Source organism: Phragmites australis, chromosome 7 (genome assembly GCF_958298935.1).
Source record: "Phragmites australis chromosome 7, lpPhrAust1.1, whole genome shotgun sequence".
Classification (NCBI taxonomy): domain Eukaryota; kingdom Viridiplantae; phylum Streptophyta; class Magnoliopsida; order Poales; family Poaceae; genus Phragmites; species Phragmites australis.
Window position 1 is genome coordinate 25,758,947 of NC_084927.1, and position 15,982 is coordinate 25,774,928.

The 15,982-nt window shown below is 46.6% G+C and overlaps 1 protein-coding gene across 1 annotated transcript; it reads right to left on the reverse strand.

Annotated features, from left to right (window-relative positions):
* Positions 1 to 11,025: 11,025 nt before the first annotated feature.
* On the reverse strand, positions 11,026 to 15,874 carry LOC133924386 (poly(A)-specific ribonuclease PARN). Its single transcript, XM_062369892.1, has 7 exons — positions 15,304 to 15,874; positions 14,382 to 14,512; positions 13,860 to 14,188; positions 13,080 to 13,193; positions 12,669 to 12,795; positions 12,230 to 12,494; positions 11,026 to 12,049 (listed from the first exon to the last, which is right to left on the reverse strand). Exons 1-7 carry the CDS (start codon positions 15,675 to 15,677, stop codon positions 11,236 to 11,238), a joined length of 2,154 nt encoding a protein of 717 aa, XP_062225876.1. The 5' UTR covers positions 15,678 to 15,874; the 3' UTR covers positions 11,026 to 11,235.
* Positions 15,875 to 15,982: the final 108 nt, after the last annotated feature.

Genomic DNA, 15,982 nt, shown 5'->3' on the forward strand with positions numbered 1-15,982 from the left:
AGGCCGCGACGGCTGGTGTCGCGGGGTGGCGGGTTTCGGCAGGGGCTGGGGCTCGGGGGACGGGACGCGCTGCGGTGTCGGGGACGGGGAGCCGCCGGGGGAGGGGGTTTTGGGAGGCGAGGTAGGAGTCGGAGAGGGGGAGAGCGGCAGGAGGGGGAGCAAGCCGACGTTGACGTCGCCGTAGAGGTCGTCGCAGTCCTCGTCGTCGGAGGGGGTGGTGAGTTGCGCGTCGCCCCGGACCGCGGCGATCGCCTCAGCGTGTGGAGAGGCGGCGGGCTGGCCGCCGGCGCCCGCGTCCATGGGGAGGAGGAGGGTTTTTGCGCGTGGTTTGGTTGGGTGGTAAAGTTGAGTGCAAGCGCAGCAGCAAGCAGCCAACGCAGGGCAGAGGCTGCAGGAGTGGGAAGGGGCAATGCTTTTGCTTTCGCCTCCTCGTGACAGCTGTAAGCCTGTAAATAATAGACGGGTTGTAGAAGGGAGTGTTTGCAAGAGTGGGAAGGTAGAGAATTTTTTTTAGTCTATTTAATATTAATATTGTAATAACAGCTCGTCGAGATCTATATTTTCAGAAACTAGTCTCTTTTGTCACGCCATAGATTTTGGCGTGACTCACGACTTGGTCACGCCAAGGAGCCTGGCGTGACTGCGGTGCCACGTTGGCAGGCGGCCGGCCCCATACCACGTGAGCGTGCCGACGTGGCAACCCTGAGTCGCGCCAGGGCGCATGGGGCAACTTCAGTTGCGCCAACCATTATGGCGCGACAGAGTGCCATACAGGCACAACCGTCTGTCCCCTGTGTCACGCCAAGGGTGCTAGCGCGACTGGAGTCATGCCAACCCCTTTGGCGTGATAGAGACGTATACAGGCCGGGCGCTGGCCCTTCTCTCCCGCACGCAGTCATTTCTTCCTCAAGCAGCTGCGAGCAGGAGAGCCTTCTAGCGCCGCCCACGCCCTCCTCCACTCCATTCTCCACCGATTTGGGCCCGATTCAAAAGGGATTTGAGGGGAAAGAGTCCTAAGAAGGTATCTCCTCCAATCCCTCCAAGTTTTTTTTGGTTATTTTCGGTTTGCATTGCTAGTTTTTGGGTTGTTAGGGTTTAGAACTTGATTCGGTTGATCTACGAAATTTCAACGTTTCGGTCTAGATCGGTGGTCATATATTATGCTATATACGTATACTAACGCATATGTATCGTGTGAAATTTGTTGCATGCAATCGGTTGAGCGTAGGAAATTGAAATACATATAGCTATACTAAATGTATATGAGCAATGCATGTTTTTGCATTCGTACACTAGCGGAGGAGGTTTTGCATTGTAGAGATGTAATTTAGTCGAATTAAAATGTATAATGTGTAGGTTTTTAATGTGCTATAGCGATGATACACGTGTAATATTTGGATGGTTTGTGTAGATGTAACGCATTGTGCGTATATTTTATGGTGGCACGGTTAGTACAAATGGGGAGATCGATAAGATGAGGGAGCAAGTATTGAAATTTGGGAACCCTCCTTGCTTCGATGAAATTGTTGCTCGGGTTAGGGCAATTTTGAATGTTGATGCAGATGAAAGTTATGTTACCGTACGAGGAAGGTTGGATGTCGGCAGGGGTGGTAGGGCTCACTATGTTGTTATGGAGTTGGCGTCAGAAAATGATTGGAAGCTGTATAAGGAATGTTTGAAGGGTTCTCAAGTCTGTTGCGCAGAGTTGGTAGTTGATGTCGGTGTCAGAGGAAGCTCGATGCCATCGGTTCAAAATGTATCGGCAATAGTAGCCAGGAAGTGGAGCCTGTTGAGCATTTGACCCAGGAAATTCCATGTATTGTCGCAGAGGGTGCCGGTACCGCCGTACTCATGGATGGTACAGTTGAAGAGTTAACTCGGGCATCTAATAAGGAGGTACATGCCAGTGGTTCAAATAAATTTGATCTGGCTGTTTTATGTAATGATTTCAACGATGGTTATTTTGAGGATGAGGAGGCTCAGGGAAATGTCGAGGAAACTGAAATATTTTCCTTGGACAGTGAGGATGATGTCGAAGATGATGAGGTAAAAGAAGTGGAACATGTTAGGCAACGACATGTGGGTGTTGAGGTGGGAGAAGAAGCGGGAGAGGATGAGGAGGCAGCTTGGTGGGACGGAATTTACATGGAGCAGGAGGTAAGGACACTCAAGGCGGTACATGTGGATGTGCCCGAGGTGCCTGGTTATGAGGACATTTCGTTGATGAAGAATGCTCTATGTGATAATGGCTTAATGTCGACGGAGGAGGAACAAGACAGTGAGAAGGAATTGGTTAAGAAGGGGATGTTATTTGATAGTCTTGATGAAGTGAAGTTCTGGTTCAGGGACTACTCAGTTCGGCACCACCGGCCGTACGACGTGGTTCGTTCGAATGCGAAGGAGAGGTACACTTTAAAATGCCAGAAAGGTTGTGGATGGGGTGTATGGGTCCGTCGTATCCCAGGTGACGGCTAACGATGGAAGGTCACAAATGTAAAATAGCCTTACACTTGCGGGTCTGCAAGGCCGGAACAAGTGCACTCCCAGTGCACGGCTACTTATCTTGGTCGATGCATCGCCCAATCGTTAGGGCGGACCCGGACACGACTGTGGCCTCTCTAATTGAGTCTATAGTTGGGTTCACAAATTACCGGGTATTGTACGGTAAGGCATGGAGAGCGAAGCAACATGCCATAGCATTACTATAGGGAGATTGGAAGGAGGCATACGCAAGGGTCCCTAAGATCTTGAATGCAATTTCACAAGTCAATCCCAGGACGAAGTAGTTCATTTCAACTGGTGGCATGATGGCCAGCGATGGTCGTGTCATTAAGCCGATCATGTAGCGTGTGTTTTGGTGCTTTCATCAATGCGTGGAGGCCTTCAAACATTTCCGGCCCGTGATAAGTGTCGACGCCACATTCTTGATGGAAAAGTACAAGGGTGCACTGATGATTGCTGTTGGCATCGATGCAGAGGATCAGTTGATCCCCCTAGCATTTACGCTAATGGAGGGAGAGCGGAACTGTAGCTGGTCTTGGTTTTTGTGCCTGGTTCGCCATCACGTAATTGGTGCGGGGTGCCAAGTCTGTATGATATCGGATCGGCACCAGGGTCTCCTTAATGCAGCAAGGGAACACATGAAAGTTTACCCTCCTCTCGTGCATCGGTGGTGCATGCGTCATTTTGCTGCGAACATTTGGAGAAGGCAGAAGAGCAAGGAGGTACTTACCAAACTGAAAGTACTTTGCAAGGTTAAAGAGGAGAGACAGTTTGAAATGATGCTAGTAGAATTGGAGAAGATATTGAACGAGCCTGCGACAGAGTGGTTGAAGAGCGAAATAGCTAATAAGTCCAAATGGGTGCAGGCGTTTGATGCGGGTGGCTGTAGGTACGGAATCATGACAACAAATATCTCGGAGGTATTCAACAACGTCCTCAAAGGCATCCGTGCAATGCCGGTTTCTATCATCGTTGAGTACACCTTTCACAAATACAATAACTACTTTGTCGATCGGTGGAAGAAAGCACGCGCAGGTATTGATGCTGGTGAGGTGTGGGGAAAAGCTATTGCTAAGCACCTCACGTCGCAGGGGGAGATATCAGCTACACAGGAGGCTCAGCTCTTTGATCCAAGGAGCTACGTTTACAGCGTGAGATCCATTTTTCGGACCTGCGTGGGGGGTGAGGGCTCCGGCGGCAGAATCTACAGAGTCGACTTGACTACAGTGCAGTGCACATGCAGGACCCCACAATTGCTGCATATCCCGTGCTCTCATGTTATCACAGCATGCCGGATGAGAAGAGTTGACCATACAAGTCCCGACTACTTGACCCCAGTGTACTCTAAAAGGATGGCTCTAAAGACTTGGGAGTCCACCTTCAAGCCTTTACTTGATGCTTCACAGTGGCCTGAGTACAATGGCGACGAATATGTGCCCGATTGTGGTCTATTGAAACAAAAGGCAGGGAGGAGGAAGAGGAAATGTCTTCGGAATGAGATGGATGATAGCAGTAAAGGTTACGGTGAAGACATGTATGGAGCAGGAGACTTTGATGAGGCACCTATTAAAATTTGTTGCTCTATATGCTACTGGTTGGGGCACAGGATGGAACAACACAAGGCGGGCCCGAAGAATAAGCCAAATCGTAGGAAAAAGGGGAATTCTAGAAGCGGGGAAGTAGATCGCAGACAAGTAGAGGTGAACTACTCGCTATCGTTTAGTTGTTCTATTTTTAATGTTTTATACTTGCCATAAATTAATTTTTTTCCCGTTCTCTAACAACTCTCTCAGTACTTACATTGCAGGGCGATGGCGCACCCTGACTACCCGCTCCTTGAGACGTTTTACGACAGGGAGCACCGAGCGCACCTGATGGTTGACGACGGTGAGGTACGATTTATCCTTACTTCTTACATCTAAGTGCTACGTAAGATGCAGGTGTCACTAACATTTTCAAATTACAATGATCCTTTCAGGTGCTATCACCACTTCGGATTCGCACTCACAACCCTCTCAGGTGGGATGAGAGGTACGCCCCATACATTGGGTGTGCAGGATTCCTACTGTTGGCCTGATTGGTCACGACGAGGTTGCCGATGTTCGACAATGCAGCTCTGACTGCGCTAGTCGACCGCTGGAGGCCCGAGATACACACCTTCCACCTCCCTTGCGGGGAGCTCACGGTCACTCTCCAGGATGTGGCCATGATACTCGAGCTTCTAGTGGACGGGCAGCCTGTATGTGGGAATGTGCAACCCGCAGGGTGGAGAGACATGGTGGAGCTGATTGTTGGAAGTAGGCCACCAGAGCCTGCGCAAGACACGAAGGACAAGAAACCTTCTGGCGTCAGCTCCGCCTGGCTGGCTCAGAATTTCACGGAATGTCCTGACGATGCAGCGGAGCACGTCGTCGAGAGGTACGCCCGTGCGTGGTTGTGGCATCTTGTTGGAGGCTACTTGTTTCCGGACGGGAGTGGGAACACAGTATCGTGGATGTACTTGCCGCTACTAGGAGAGGAATGGGAGAACGTCGGCCTTTACAGTTGGGGATCGGCCACGCTTGCATGGTTGTACCGGCAGTTATGTGATGCTTGCAGGTGTAGTGGGGACCATGCCAACCTTGGTAGATGCGCGTACCTCCTGCAGGTGTAGATGTGGGAGCGCCTGTCGGTTGGTAGACCCGATCGATTCTCCCTCGGGGTACGTATTTTTAGTTTTGTTTCAATTCGTATTGTTTGTGGATATTTTGAAATGTCATATGATGCGTTTGAACTATAGGTTTGACAGTTCGAGGATGAGGGCTCGCTCCCGACCGTTGCTTTCCTTTGGAGGAACATCCGGGCCGTGACTGGAAACGCAGGTAGGCGGTACCTCTTCTACACCAACGAGCTAGACTGCATCATGCAAAGCCACGTGAGTGCAATTGGTTATGAATTACTTATTTCACACACTTGCATGTGTCAATTGATATTTTCGTTAATTTTTAGGTGACATGGGAGCCATATGACCAGCACGAGATCCTTTCCATGGGTCTAAGCCCATTGTGCACATGGGATATGGAGTATTGGCGGTCCGTTCTCCCGCTTATTTGCTTTTACATTGTTGAGATGCACTGTCCGAACCGTGTGATGAGACAGTTCGGGAGGTTACAGCGGACGCCTCCAGACACGACACCCACATCTGTGGCTTTGCACAAGTGAGTACTAATACGTCTTGCATGGTTCAAGGGATCTTTTATGTGTCGTTATATGTGTTTCTGATTTTGCCATCTTGCAGAATTGACAGGAGGAAACAACGGGGCGCTCGAGATTGGCGTGACGTGCACCACAACTACTTGGTGCAGTGGAGCAACCGGGCGTAGACAATCGTACACAGTGGAGCCGCCCATCGCTCGGGTCCGTACCGCGAGTACTTGAGGTGGCTGCACGACTCCTCCAGGTTGGCAATCAAGCCACTACGAGTTGCAGTTGGAGCGGAGGATTTGCTAGACTCCGATGACGAGGACGACCTCGTAGATGAGTACGACCAGATCACTCGGCACAGCCGTTAGCCCGAGCGTGCTCCGCTTCACAACTACATGGTATTTGTAATTTGCCATACCACCATTGTATTCATTCATGGTTTGTACCGTACTTTATGGATTGCGTCGGCGTTGCAGGGACAGCAGCTCGGACGCCTTGCTAATGAGGCTGGGCAAGCTTTGCTTGTCCCTCCGGGTTCAGCAGAAGAGGTTGGCCAACTTCGCGCTTTTGTAGAGGTAATAGTTGTCAAATTTTTAATTGTGTAAATTTTCTCCTACTTGTTCAAGCACTCAGAAAATTTGACCTAATTGTTTGCAGAGGGTTCGTAGGAGCTGTCGCCGCCTTGCTTACAAGATGAGCTGCATGACTACTCCGGATGTGGAGCTTGCACATGGTGGGCCTTCTTCGGAGCCATTTGCTGGCCACACGGGTGCTTCAACACAGCAGCAGACGCCGGTGCATTACGGTACCCGGACTCTCACGCGCAACACTAGTGTGGCTTGGACGTAGTCGCGCAGTATGACTGGAGCCGCCTATACTTCCGTTGGGACGGCTGCACGAGGCAAGGCCCCACGGGAGGAAACCTCAGAGAGCGAGGAACAGAGCTTGGACGATGGAGACCCATCGTACGGCGCGGATGTGATAGGGACCTCACAGCTCGCAGGCGCCCCTCCAGCAACCCAGCCTACACAGCCCCCACTACGTCACCGAGACAGGACAGACATTGCGAGTGAAAATGTCCTTCCGTCCAACACGGCCCACGAAAGGAGGAAGAAGAAGCCCTACACCCCTGGGATGTGACCGATGATATTGTAGGCTCGGCGAGTTATGTGTGTTGGTTTGTAAGGATAAAATGTATTGTTCCGACATTGCCACTTCGCATAATGTTAATCTCTGAATTTATCAATTCGCATTCAATAACAAGTCTCTGAATTTGCAATTAGCTAGATGCCTCGTATTTGTGTCGTGGTTTGTACACAATGGTTCGTACATGGTCGATCACGAGAATGGATAAATGTCAAGGCATGTGGCATATCTCTTTTCTTGAATTCAACTCGGACAAAAGTATATGAAATTGGTAAGATAGGTGGGAGAACCCGTTATAGCAATTCTTTTGTTTTGGTGATAGTTAATTTCCACATATTAGTTACTGCTTAGCTGTTATACACTAAGTATTTCTTCAATAGCATCATCACATATTTCAGAAACATTGTCATCCACCTCCTGTCCAGTTTGTCACGCCGAGCACAATGGCGTGACTCAGTGCTTGGTCACGCCAGGTACCTCGGCGTGACAGAAGAGTGAGTCACGCCGAGGTCCTCCCTCCCACCCTGGAGACAATTGTGTTTTGCATTTTCAAAGGTGTTGCCGCGACTGCATGATGAGTCACGCCATGGGTCTTGGCATGACTCGTCAGGACTGTGGTGATGCTGGATTTTCCAAACCGATGGCGTGACAACCTAGTTAGTCACGCCAGAGAGTTTGGCGTGACACCCTGTTTGTCACGTCAGAGGGCTTGACGTGACACAGTACTAAGTCACACCGGGCACGTTCCCCCCTATGATCCAGGGGGGGGGGGTCCTGCAGATTGTAAAGGCCTGGCGTGACAGGGCTCCTAGTCACGCCAGGGACCTTGGCGTGACTGACTTACAGAGAGAAATAAGGCGCAGGGCAACATCTATGTTTAATGGATGCCACTCCTACGATACAAAATTTGTATTCCCATTTGTGAATTAATCTACACATTATCGCAACATTATGACAATATCGTGGATACTAATGCTACAAAATCAATTAAAACATGTGACCCCAAAAGGAGCAAATTTGTTGGCATATTCTAATTAGGTCCAAATTACAGATATTCATTGCTCATCGACGATGATTACATATCACATTCACAAATAGTTCACATAAGACAATTCATTCATCTACCTTTATGCTGCTAGGTCTAATCGTCTGGCCCATCCTATAACACCTCGTCGTCGTCATCGTCGTCCGGGATAACCACGGGTAAATTACCAACAAGCGCCTTCATTGTCTCTATTTCCACCTTTGTAGCCCAAACATCTTGACCCTCCATGGTAGTACTTCTCATGGGGGGTACAAAGCACGGTAGTAATCACGAGTTTCCTTCTTCTGATGCTCCAAATAGCTTGATAGCACATTTGGAGGACGCTTACTCCGTCATGCAATCTCATGATCAACCGCACCTTTATCGAGATACTCCTCCCATGAATATTTCCGCGTTCTTTGTTTAAGAAAATACATATGCACAACAATTAACGATACGATAGCGCAATATTGAATATAGATACTACGCATGAACCAACCATATCATTGCCGACCACATGTCCGCAGTAGTACCCCACTCCAAGTTCGGATGGCACTATCCCGTGTTTCGCATTCACACCACAAGGGCACTCTCTTGGGGCACATGGTTCTATCACCCTTTTCCCCTTCACTTCATCTTTTTCCTCATCTTTCCATTGACCATTAGGACCGTACAATGGATCCCGAAAGCCACAAGTAACACTATAGCGCTGTATTACAATTCATGATACATGTTACATGATACATAACTCTTCCACATTAAAATTGTAAACAAGCACTCATGCCCAATTCTTACCCTTGTCATCCCTTCGCAGCGGAAGTAAGGGGACCCCCCCAGAAGGTTCACAAAGTACGCTTCGCTTTCCGCAATTGCACAACGGAGGATCCGCAACACGTATACTCCTCAATTGCCACTTCTCTTTATGCATCAATTTTGGCGGATTTGGTGGAGGGGGAACCCAACGAACAAACTTGTCATATGGCTTCGGATACTGACTAAACCGTTTCACCTTCAGAATCCTCTGGTCATATATTTCGGGCCCATCAATCCATTGGAAGAAGTAGCACATCTCTCACTCCTGCAAATTATTAAAATGTCACGTCTGCAAAAGTAATGCCATTTGCTTCTACCCTAATCCTTAATAAAAATACACTCACACGATAATCCGGGCACAGGTAGTAAGCCCGGCCAGCAGTATCTTCGTGTAGCGACTGAAGAACCACGGCTCGCTTACCACAGTCACAAGTAGGGACGGGGAGGGCGGGGGGAACGGGGGCATCTTTGCAACTGACATCGGGATACTTCTTACCGATATGTGCCCACTTTTGCTTACGCCATAAATTCGAAGTCATACCAGAAAACTGCATGAATACATAACATACTCATTATACATTTCAATTCGACTAAAATTCATCTCTGCAATGCAAAAATATGCATTGCTCATATACATTTAGTATAGCTATATGTATTTCAATTTCCTACGCTCAACCGATTGCATGCAACAAATTTCGCACGATACATATGCGTTAGTATACGTACATAACATGATATATGACCACCGATCTAGACCGAAACGTTGAAATTTGATAGATCAACCGAATCAAATTCTAAACCCTAACAACCCAAAAACTAGCAATGCAAACCGAAATAACCAAAAATATTTGGAGGGATTGGACGAGATACCTTCCTTCAACTCTTTCCCCTCAAATCCCTTTCGAATCGGGCCCGAAATCGGTGAGAATGGAGGGAGGGGGCACCAGCGGGGTTTTGGAGTCCTTGCTGCTTGAGGAAGAAACGGCTGCGTGCGGGAGAGAAGGGCCAGCGCCCGGCCTGTATACGCCTCTGTCACGCCAAAGGGGTTGGCGTGACTCCAGTCGCGCCAGCGCCCTTGGCGTGACACAGGGGACAGACGGCCGTGCCTGTATGGTGCTCTGTCGCGTCATAGTGGTTGGCGCGGCTGGAGTCACGCCATGCGCCCTGGCGCGACTCATGGCTGCCACGTCGACACGCCCACGTGGCACGTGGCCGGCCGCCCACCAACGTGGCACCGCAGTCACGCCAGACTCCTTGGCGTGACTAAGTTGTGAGTCACGCTAAAGCTTGTGGCGTGATAAAATGAGCTAGTTTCTGAAAATATAGATCCCGATGGACTATTATTAAAATATTAATATTAAATAGGCTAAAAAAAAATCAAAGATAGAAGGGACTGTTTGGTTGCAGGTCTGGAGGGATTTAAATCAAATATTGGTTATGATTAAAATCGGAATAATACTGAAATTTAAATAAAATAATAGTTATTTGGTTCGTGATCAAGCTAAAATTTGATAGCCGATCAAAACACGGGCGCTCAAAACTCGCCCCCGCTGCTAGTTGACTGTAGACAGACACGGCCAAAAAATTTCGAGCACAACTAAATTTTAGCTTCGAGTCAAACGCTAGCCAAATCACTTTGGTATGATCAAAATTTGGTCTGACCTCCTAGTGTCACAAACCAAACAGGGCCAGAAGGCGAGATATACGTAGAGAAGGCGAGTGAATGTTTGCTGCAGAGCTCATGAATTTTCGAACACGGGTTACTTATACTTTGTGGATTGAAATTTTCAAACCTGTGAGACGTTGTCGAGACTGAGTTGCTCATCAAGGCCCAAAACTCACCAGGGCGGATAGAGTCGCTGACGTGGCTGCTTGATCAGTCCAACGTGGCGGTCAAATATGCAGATAAACCCTTTGTTTGTTGTCTTTGGTGAGCCTGGTCAACTTCGGCGCCCCAGACGAAGCGACTCATTTTGGAGAGACAAAGTATGGGCGAGATGTTCAAAGTTCAAATGGACGGTTATTTGCATATTCTGCCGTTGCTATGGGTTTGTATCTACGAGGATAGATAACAGATTTAGCCTAGAACGTAGATGAGGTGGCATGCTCCTCCAACGAGTTTAAGGAGACAAATCACAGGAGATTTGTAGTTAGTAAGGTTTTGTCCATTGCATGCACCATGCAGAGTTTTTCTTTACCCTGCTACTGTGTGAAGGAAAAAAGGGTACGATAATATATTAATCTGAGTTTACACATCGATTGCATCCCAAGATACCTATCCCTGAACTGCATAGCTAAACCTCTACCAGTTCCAACTCAGGCAACAGCTCTCCCATGAGTAAAAAAAGAGGATGGCGTAAGGTACCAGTCATTCTCGTAAATCAGATCAGGAAGAATGCTTCCCTGCATCAGTACAGATGTAGTGCAAAGCTTGCACAGAGTGAATGCGGATAGCACTGTGCCTAAAGACAATACTGATTTCAAAACATCAGTTACTCAGAGCAGTAAGACTCAAATAAATGGCAAAAGACTAATAACCTGTGGAAAAAGATCGATAGTAGCAGCCATCAGCTTCTCATTCGTTTGCCAAACAACGCTCTGCCATCGTGTAGAGCATCTAAGATATCCTGACATGAGATATCATTGTCGTCTTGATTCTTGGAACCAGATTTCCTTCCATCTCCCTTATTTAGTCTTTTGCCGTCAAGAATAGTCTCGTGTACACCAGATATAAAATTGTCATCAACATTCTCTTGGAGCCGATTCTTTGAAGCTGCACAAACCGCTTCAGCTTGGTCCGCAAAGAGGAACTTTGATTCAGAAGAGCTGCAAATGTCTCTGTAGGTATCATACTTAGCAGCTCGTGTTTGACCTCCTTCCAATATAGTTGACAGAGGGTGTAGAATTGAGATGGCACTATCTGTCCTCTCTAAAACAGCCTTCAAATCCAAGAAATCGTTTACAGACTCTAGTTTACTAAACTGCACGAGAACAGCAGTTGAATCAATGGAGAAGACTGACATAACCGATGCTGGACCAAACACTTTGCAGATGCAATCCTTTATATCCTTTGCTCTGACCTTAGACTGGAATCCCCAGATGAGGACAATGTTGTCATACACAGGAGCAGGATATCTACGCATATAACCTGGATCTGGTCTCTCCTTGCCAGTACTTAAATCAACCACTGTTCCGCTGTTCCAGCTAGGCGACAAAAAGTTAATGTGTTTCTGCATCTTATTGTTTGTGGCTAGGTTCTCCTGAGGTGACAGTTGCTCAAATTTGATGTCAAGATAAGTGCACAACTGCACAAAAACACATCCAGTCATGTATGCATCATACCCTGCTTCGTGCTTACCACCTGAAATGAAGCACGATGACCTGCAGGATAGCACGGTAAACAACAAGATACTAGATCAGCAATAATGTAAGTTGATGTAAAACCAACTAATCTCAATTAAAATGGAAAGGCAGTAGCGGTGTTCTCTGCTACTTGTGAGAGCAGTTTTGCATATAAGCATATCAAATATTATCAAAAGAATGCAAGCACGTGAACCATACGTTGTTTCATCTCCTTCAACTTCAATTCTTAGAGGACAAAGGCTGGACGATTTATCAGCAGATGAATAAGGTGTAGGGCACAACAATGAGAAAGCTGAAGACAATGATTTGCTTTTATGCTTCATCACATTCTGAACTGTTTGATTTGCAGACATGAGATGCCTGGTATCTGCAATGTGTGGGAAAATTTTGTGGATGCCTGAGGCAAATTCCTTCATGGATGAAGGAAGAGGACCAATAAACTTGCTGTACACTTGAGCAATATCTGTTTTAACACAGAAGATATGTTCAGAAGAAGCTCCAAAGTTGGTGCAGAGAAATAATCTATTAAGCTGATATCTACTGGTCCCAAATTCACTATACATCTGCTCAGCAATTTCCAACTGTGAAGTTGCTTCTCATAAAACTACCTGTAAGCACGAAAATATAGTTTAGTTACCTAGGAAACAGCTATGGCCAACAATCAGCTTCCTTTCTGATGAAAGAAGATCAATGACGTGGCGGATTCCTATTGCTGATTTGACTCTTGCTTCCCTGCTTCTTAGTAGATCTTCCTGCACATCTTTCTGAAGTAAAACAGAAAAATATATCACTATCTATTGCTTAGATTAGTGGAGCAACGATCATACATATGTTCTGAACCTTGGACCTCTTCAGTTCAAAACCAAAGGAAAGAAAATGCATGCAAATAACAAAAACTGGAGTTCAAACTTAAAAGTCAAATAATCATTCGAGAAAAAAGAAACTTAAACAAATAGATGACCTCCGGATTTTGAAATATATTTACCATGGAAACAAAAAGAAATGAATCATCTGCCATTTTCTACATGGATCAGTAGAATTCTCTTACCATCAACATTATTTTGTCCTCTTTGGTGTCTGAATAAACAACTCTCTTCTCAGAAGTGTCATCATCACTAAATGTACAAACATAAACAAGATCCCTGAAGTTTTTTCTTAAAACCTGCATGGGAGATATTTTATATGAGCAGAAACAGAAATAGTGAGTGGCAAGAAGTTCTATTAATGTGCAACAGAAAGCATCAATCTGTATTCAAATATCCTAAATCCAACTAGCAATAGTTGTAATTCCACATCACACAGAAACTACCAAAATGACAACAGACACAAATATTGTGCAAGAAACAAAGTATATTATAAAGATAAATACTAAAGATTATGTTCTTTTCATTTGGTGTTTCTGGAGAGGAAAAGCGTTCTTTTTTATTTGATGTTATACTGTTTTGAGAAGAGACATATACATATATATTCCTATAGTGCCCATTCCCCCATTTAGTGTGTGATACATTATACAAGATTATGAGACTCAATTTCGTTGTCCATTGGTCAATATGAGTATTTAAGACAAACAAATTTGATAAGGTAGTAAGAGACAACTTTACTAAGGGCATGTGGTAAGCTTTTGCTTTCTTTTTCTTTTTCTTAATAACTGTGCATAAGTCTAAAACATCAAACCAAAAATAACAAAAGGAGTATCATATAAGAAATTTGGACTATACGGAATTTTTTTAGCCAAAGATATAACTCGTGGATGCATGCAGAATCATTTTCAGAAATTAGCCGCCCAGCTATCACTATAGTCCAAGGCAATGAATATGTTCCGTGATACCTGTTGAATTAACTTTAACTGATGTGATGAGAATCCATTAAGCATAACAGCTGGACGCATTTTGAAGAAAACTGTCTGGAATTGGCCTTGGCTGCAATTAATGTTTCCTGGCAAATGGCTATCAACTCTCGGCTTGCTGATTACCACATCACGCCACTCATTGAATTTAATCTTCATCCTCTCCGTGAAAAGGATATCAGCAGCACTTTTTAATGGCATATCTCCATCCTCTTCACAAGTGATGGAAGATGCATATATGTTATTGTGATACAACAAATTTAATTTCTGCAGTGCCTCTTCCTCTTGTGCTCTGGATAAATAAGATATTCCTGTGATTAACCAAATATTGTAAATGAACAAATACTCTAGACATAGCATGCATGGTCTTATCTCTTATGCACAGGCCAATGAAAAATAACTATCAAATGAGTTACGTGTGAATAGGCCCATCCTGCAATTTTGATCAAGAGAGATATGCATCAAGTAACAGCTCAAGCAAGTATTACAGGTAAGAGAAAGCACCTTCACGGAAGCATGTGTTGAAATCAAACTGGTACTTTGCTAGGAAGTCAATTGAAGTTGTCTGGCAAAGAAACTCATGAGTTGAACAATCACTTGGGAGCTCCTTGCGAGGGAAGATAAAGAAGTTATGCCTGTCAAGAAGAAAAGGTCATGCCCTGGAAAAAGGCCAGCTGCAGAACTGATTAGGAAGTGATCAAGCAATCAATGATAAATAATGCACTGCATATCAGCATTCAGCCATACCTACATATATTGCAAAACTTCACAACTAACCACAAGGAGTCCATGTCAGAACATTCTAAATGAGGTGGCATCGGACATGCATCATCCGTGTCAAAGACATCGCCAAATTCGAATTATTACTCAAAGTTAGAGTTAATCTGCCAGAACCATGGCGGGGTGTTGGAGCAGTGTCCATGTTCAACATGGTGTTCTACACCAGTAGGATGGTTGCGCAGGTGTCAGTGCAACCTAGAATAACACAAAGGAAGTTTCTGCAAGGCACAACCAGTTCAAGAGCTATTCTAGATCAATGTTTTTCCTTAGGTGTTCGGATCTCATCTTTCCAACTTAAAATGCTACTAGTTGCTATCTCAGTATGTGTTCTACGAGCTTATCACTGCAGAAGATTACACAGATCATAGTAAGCAAACCTATTATTAGGATCAAAGGGGAATACTGGGTGCTGAAACAAATGCCCTTTGAACATCATCTTAGCTAACTAATTATCACCACGAAGCTTTCTACAGGAAAGCAAGCCCAAGGCGTTGTTGCCTAGAGGACGCAAATCCGCTAATCCGCTAGGTGCATACCCCAAAACCCAAATCAGATATTCAAGCTCACTACAGGTAAACGTGTATCCTCAGATACTGGTGGATTACTGGAACAGAAAGGAGATCAGGGAAAGACATGCGCGACGCACGGGTGGGCGACGAAGGCGGACTTGGCAGGGTCCCATCGGAAGGGGCAGACGCCGAGCTGCAGGGCGGCGAACCGCTCCGCGGAGTCGCGGAGCTTGAGGTACCGCACGTCGGCGCGGTCGAGCTCGAAGGTGTCCCTCCACGGCGCACTCGTGACGCCGCTCATCTCCAGGTCGAGCCCCACGAACGCGGCGTCCCGCACGCGCCCCCGCAGCTCCTCCAGGGACTCCGCTAGGTTCCCCCGCGTCACCTGCTTCACCGCCACCCCGCCGCCATCGCCGTCTCCGCTGCTCGCGGGCGGCGAGGAGGAGAGCACGCGGGAGAGTCGGGCTCTGGGCGGCGGCGCGCGGAGGAGGCGGCGGAGACGGCCCTGCATGGCCGCCGTCGCTGGAGGGTGGAGGCACGAGGCAGTGGGTTGGGCCCTATTGGGTGTGATACTGTGATGGATGGGTGGAGTCCAAACGGTGGAGCCCGTCACCTTACGGCTTATGAATTATGGCCCATATTTGGAGTCACGAACGAACCAAAGCCCGTCTCTGAAACGCACATTTTCGCAATCATTTCACAGAATCTTTGTACAAAACAGCCCAGTTTTTTGTAAATTTCTGCCAAAACCCAACGTTCTGTACTACAGGACTAGCTTAAATTTCCATGCTCCAAACAAGAACGACGAAGGTGAGC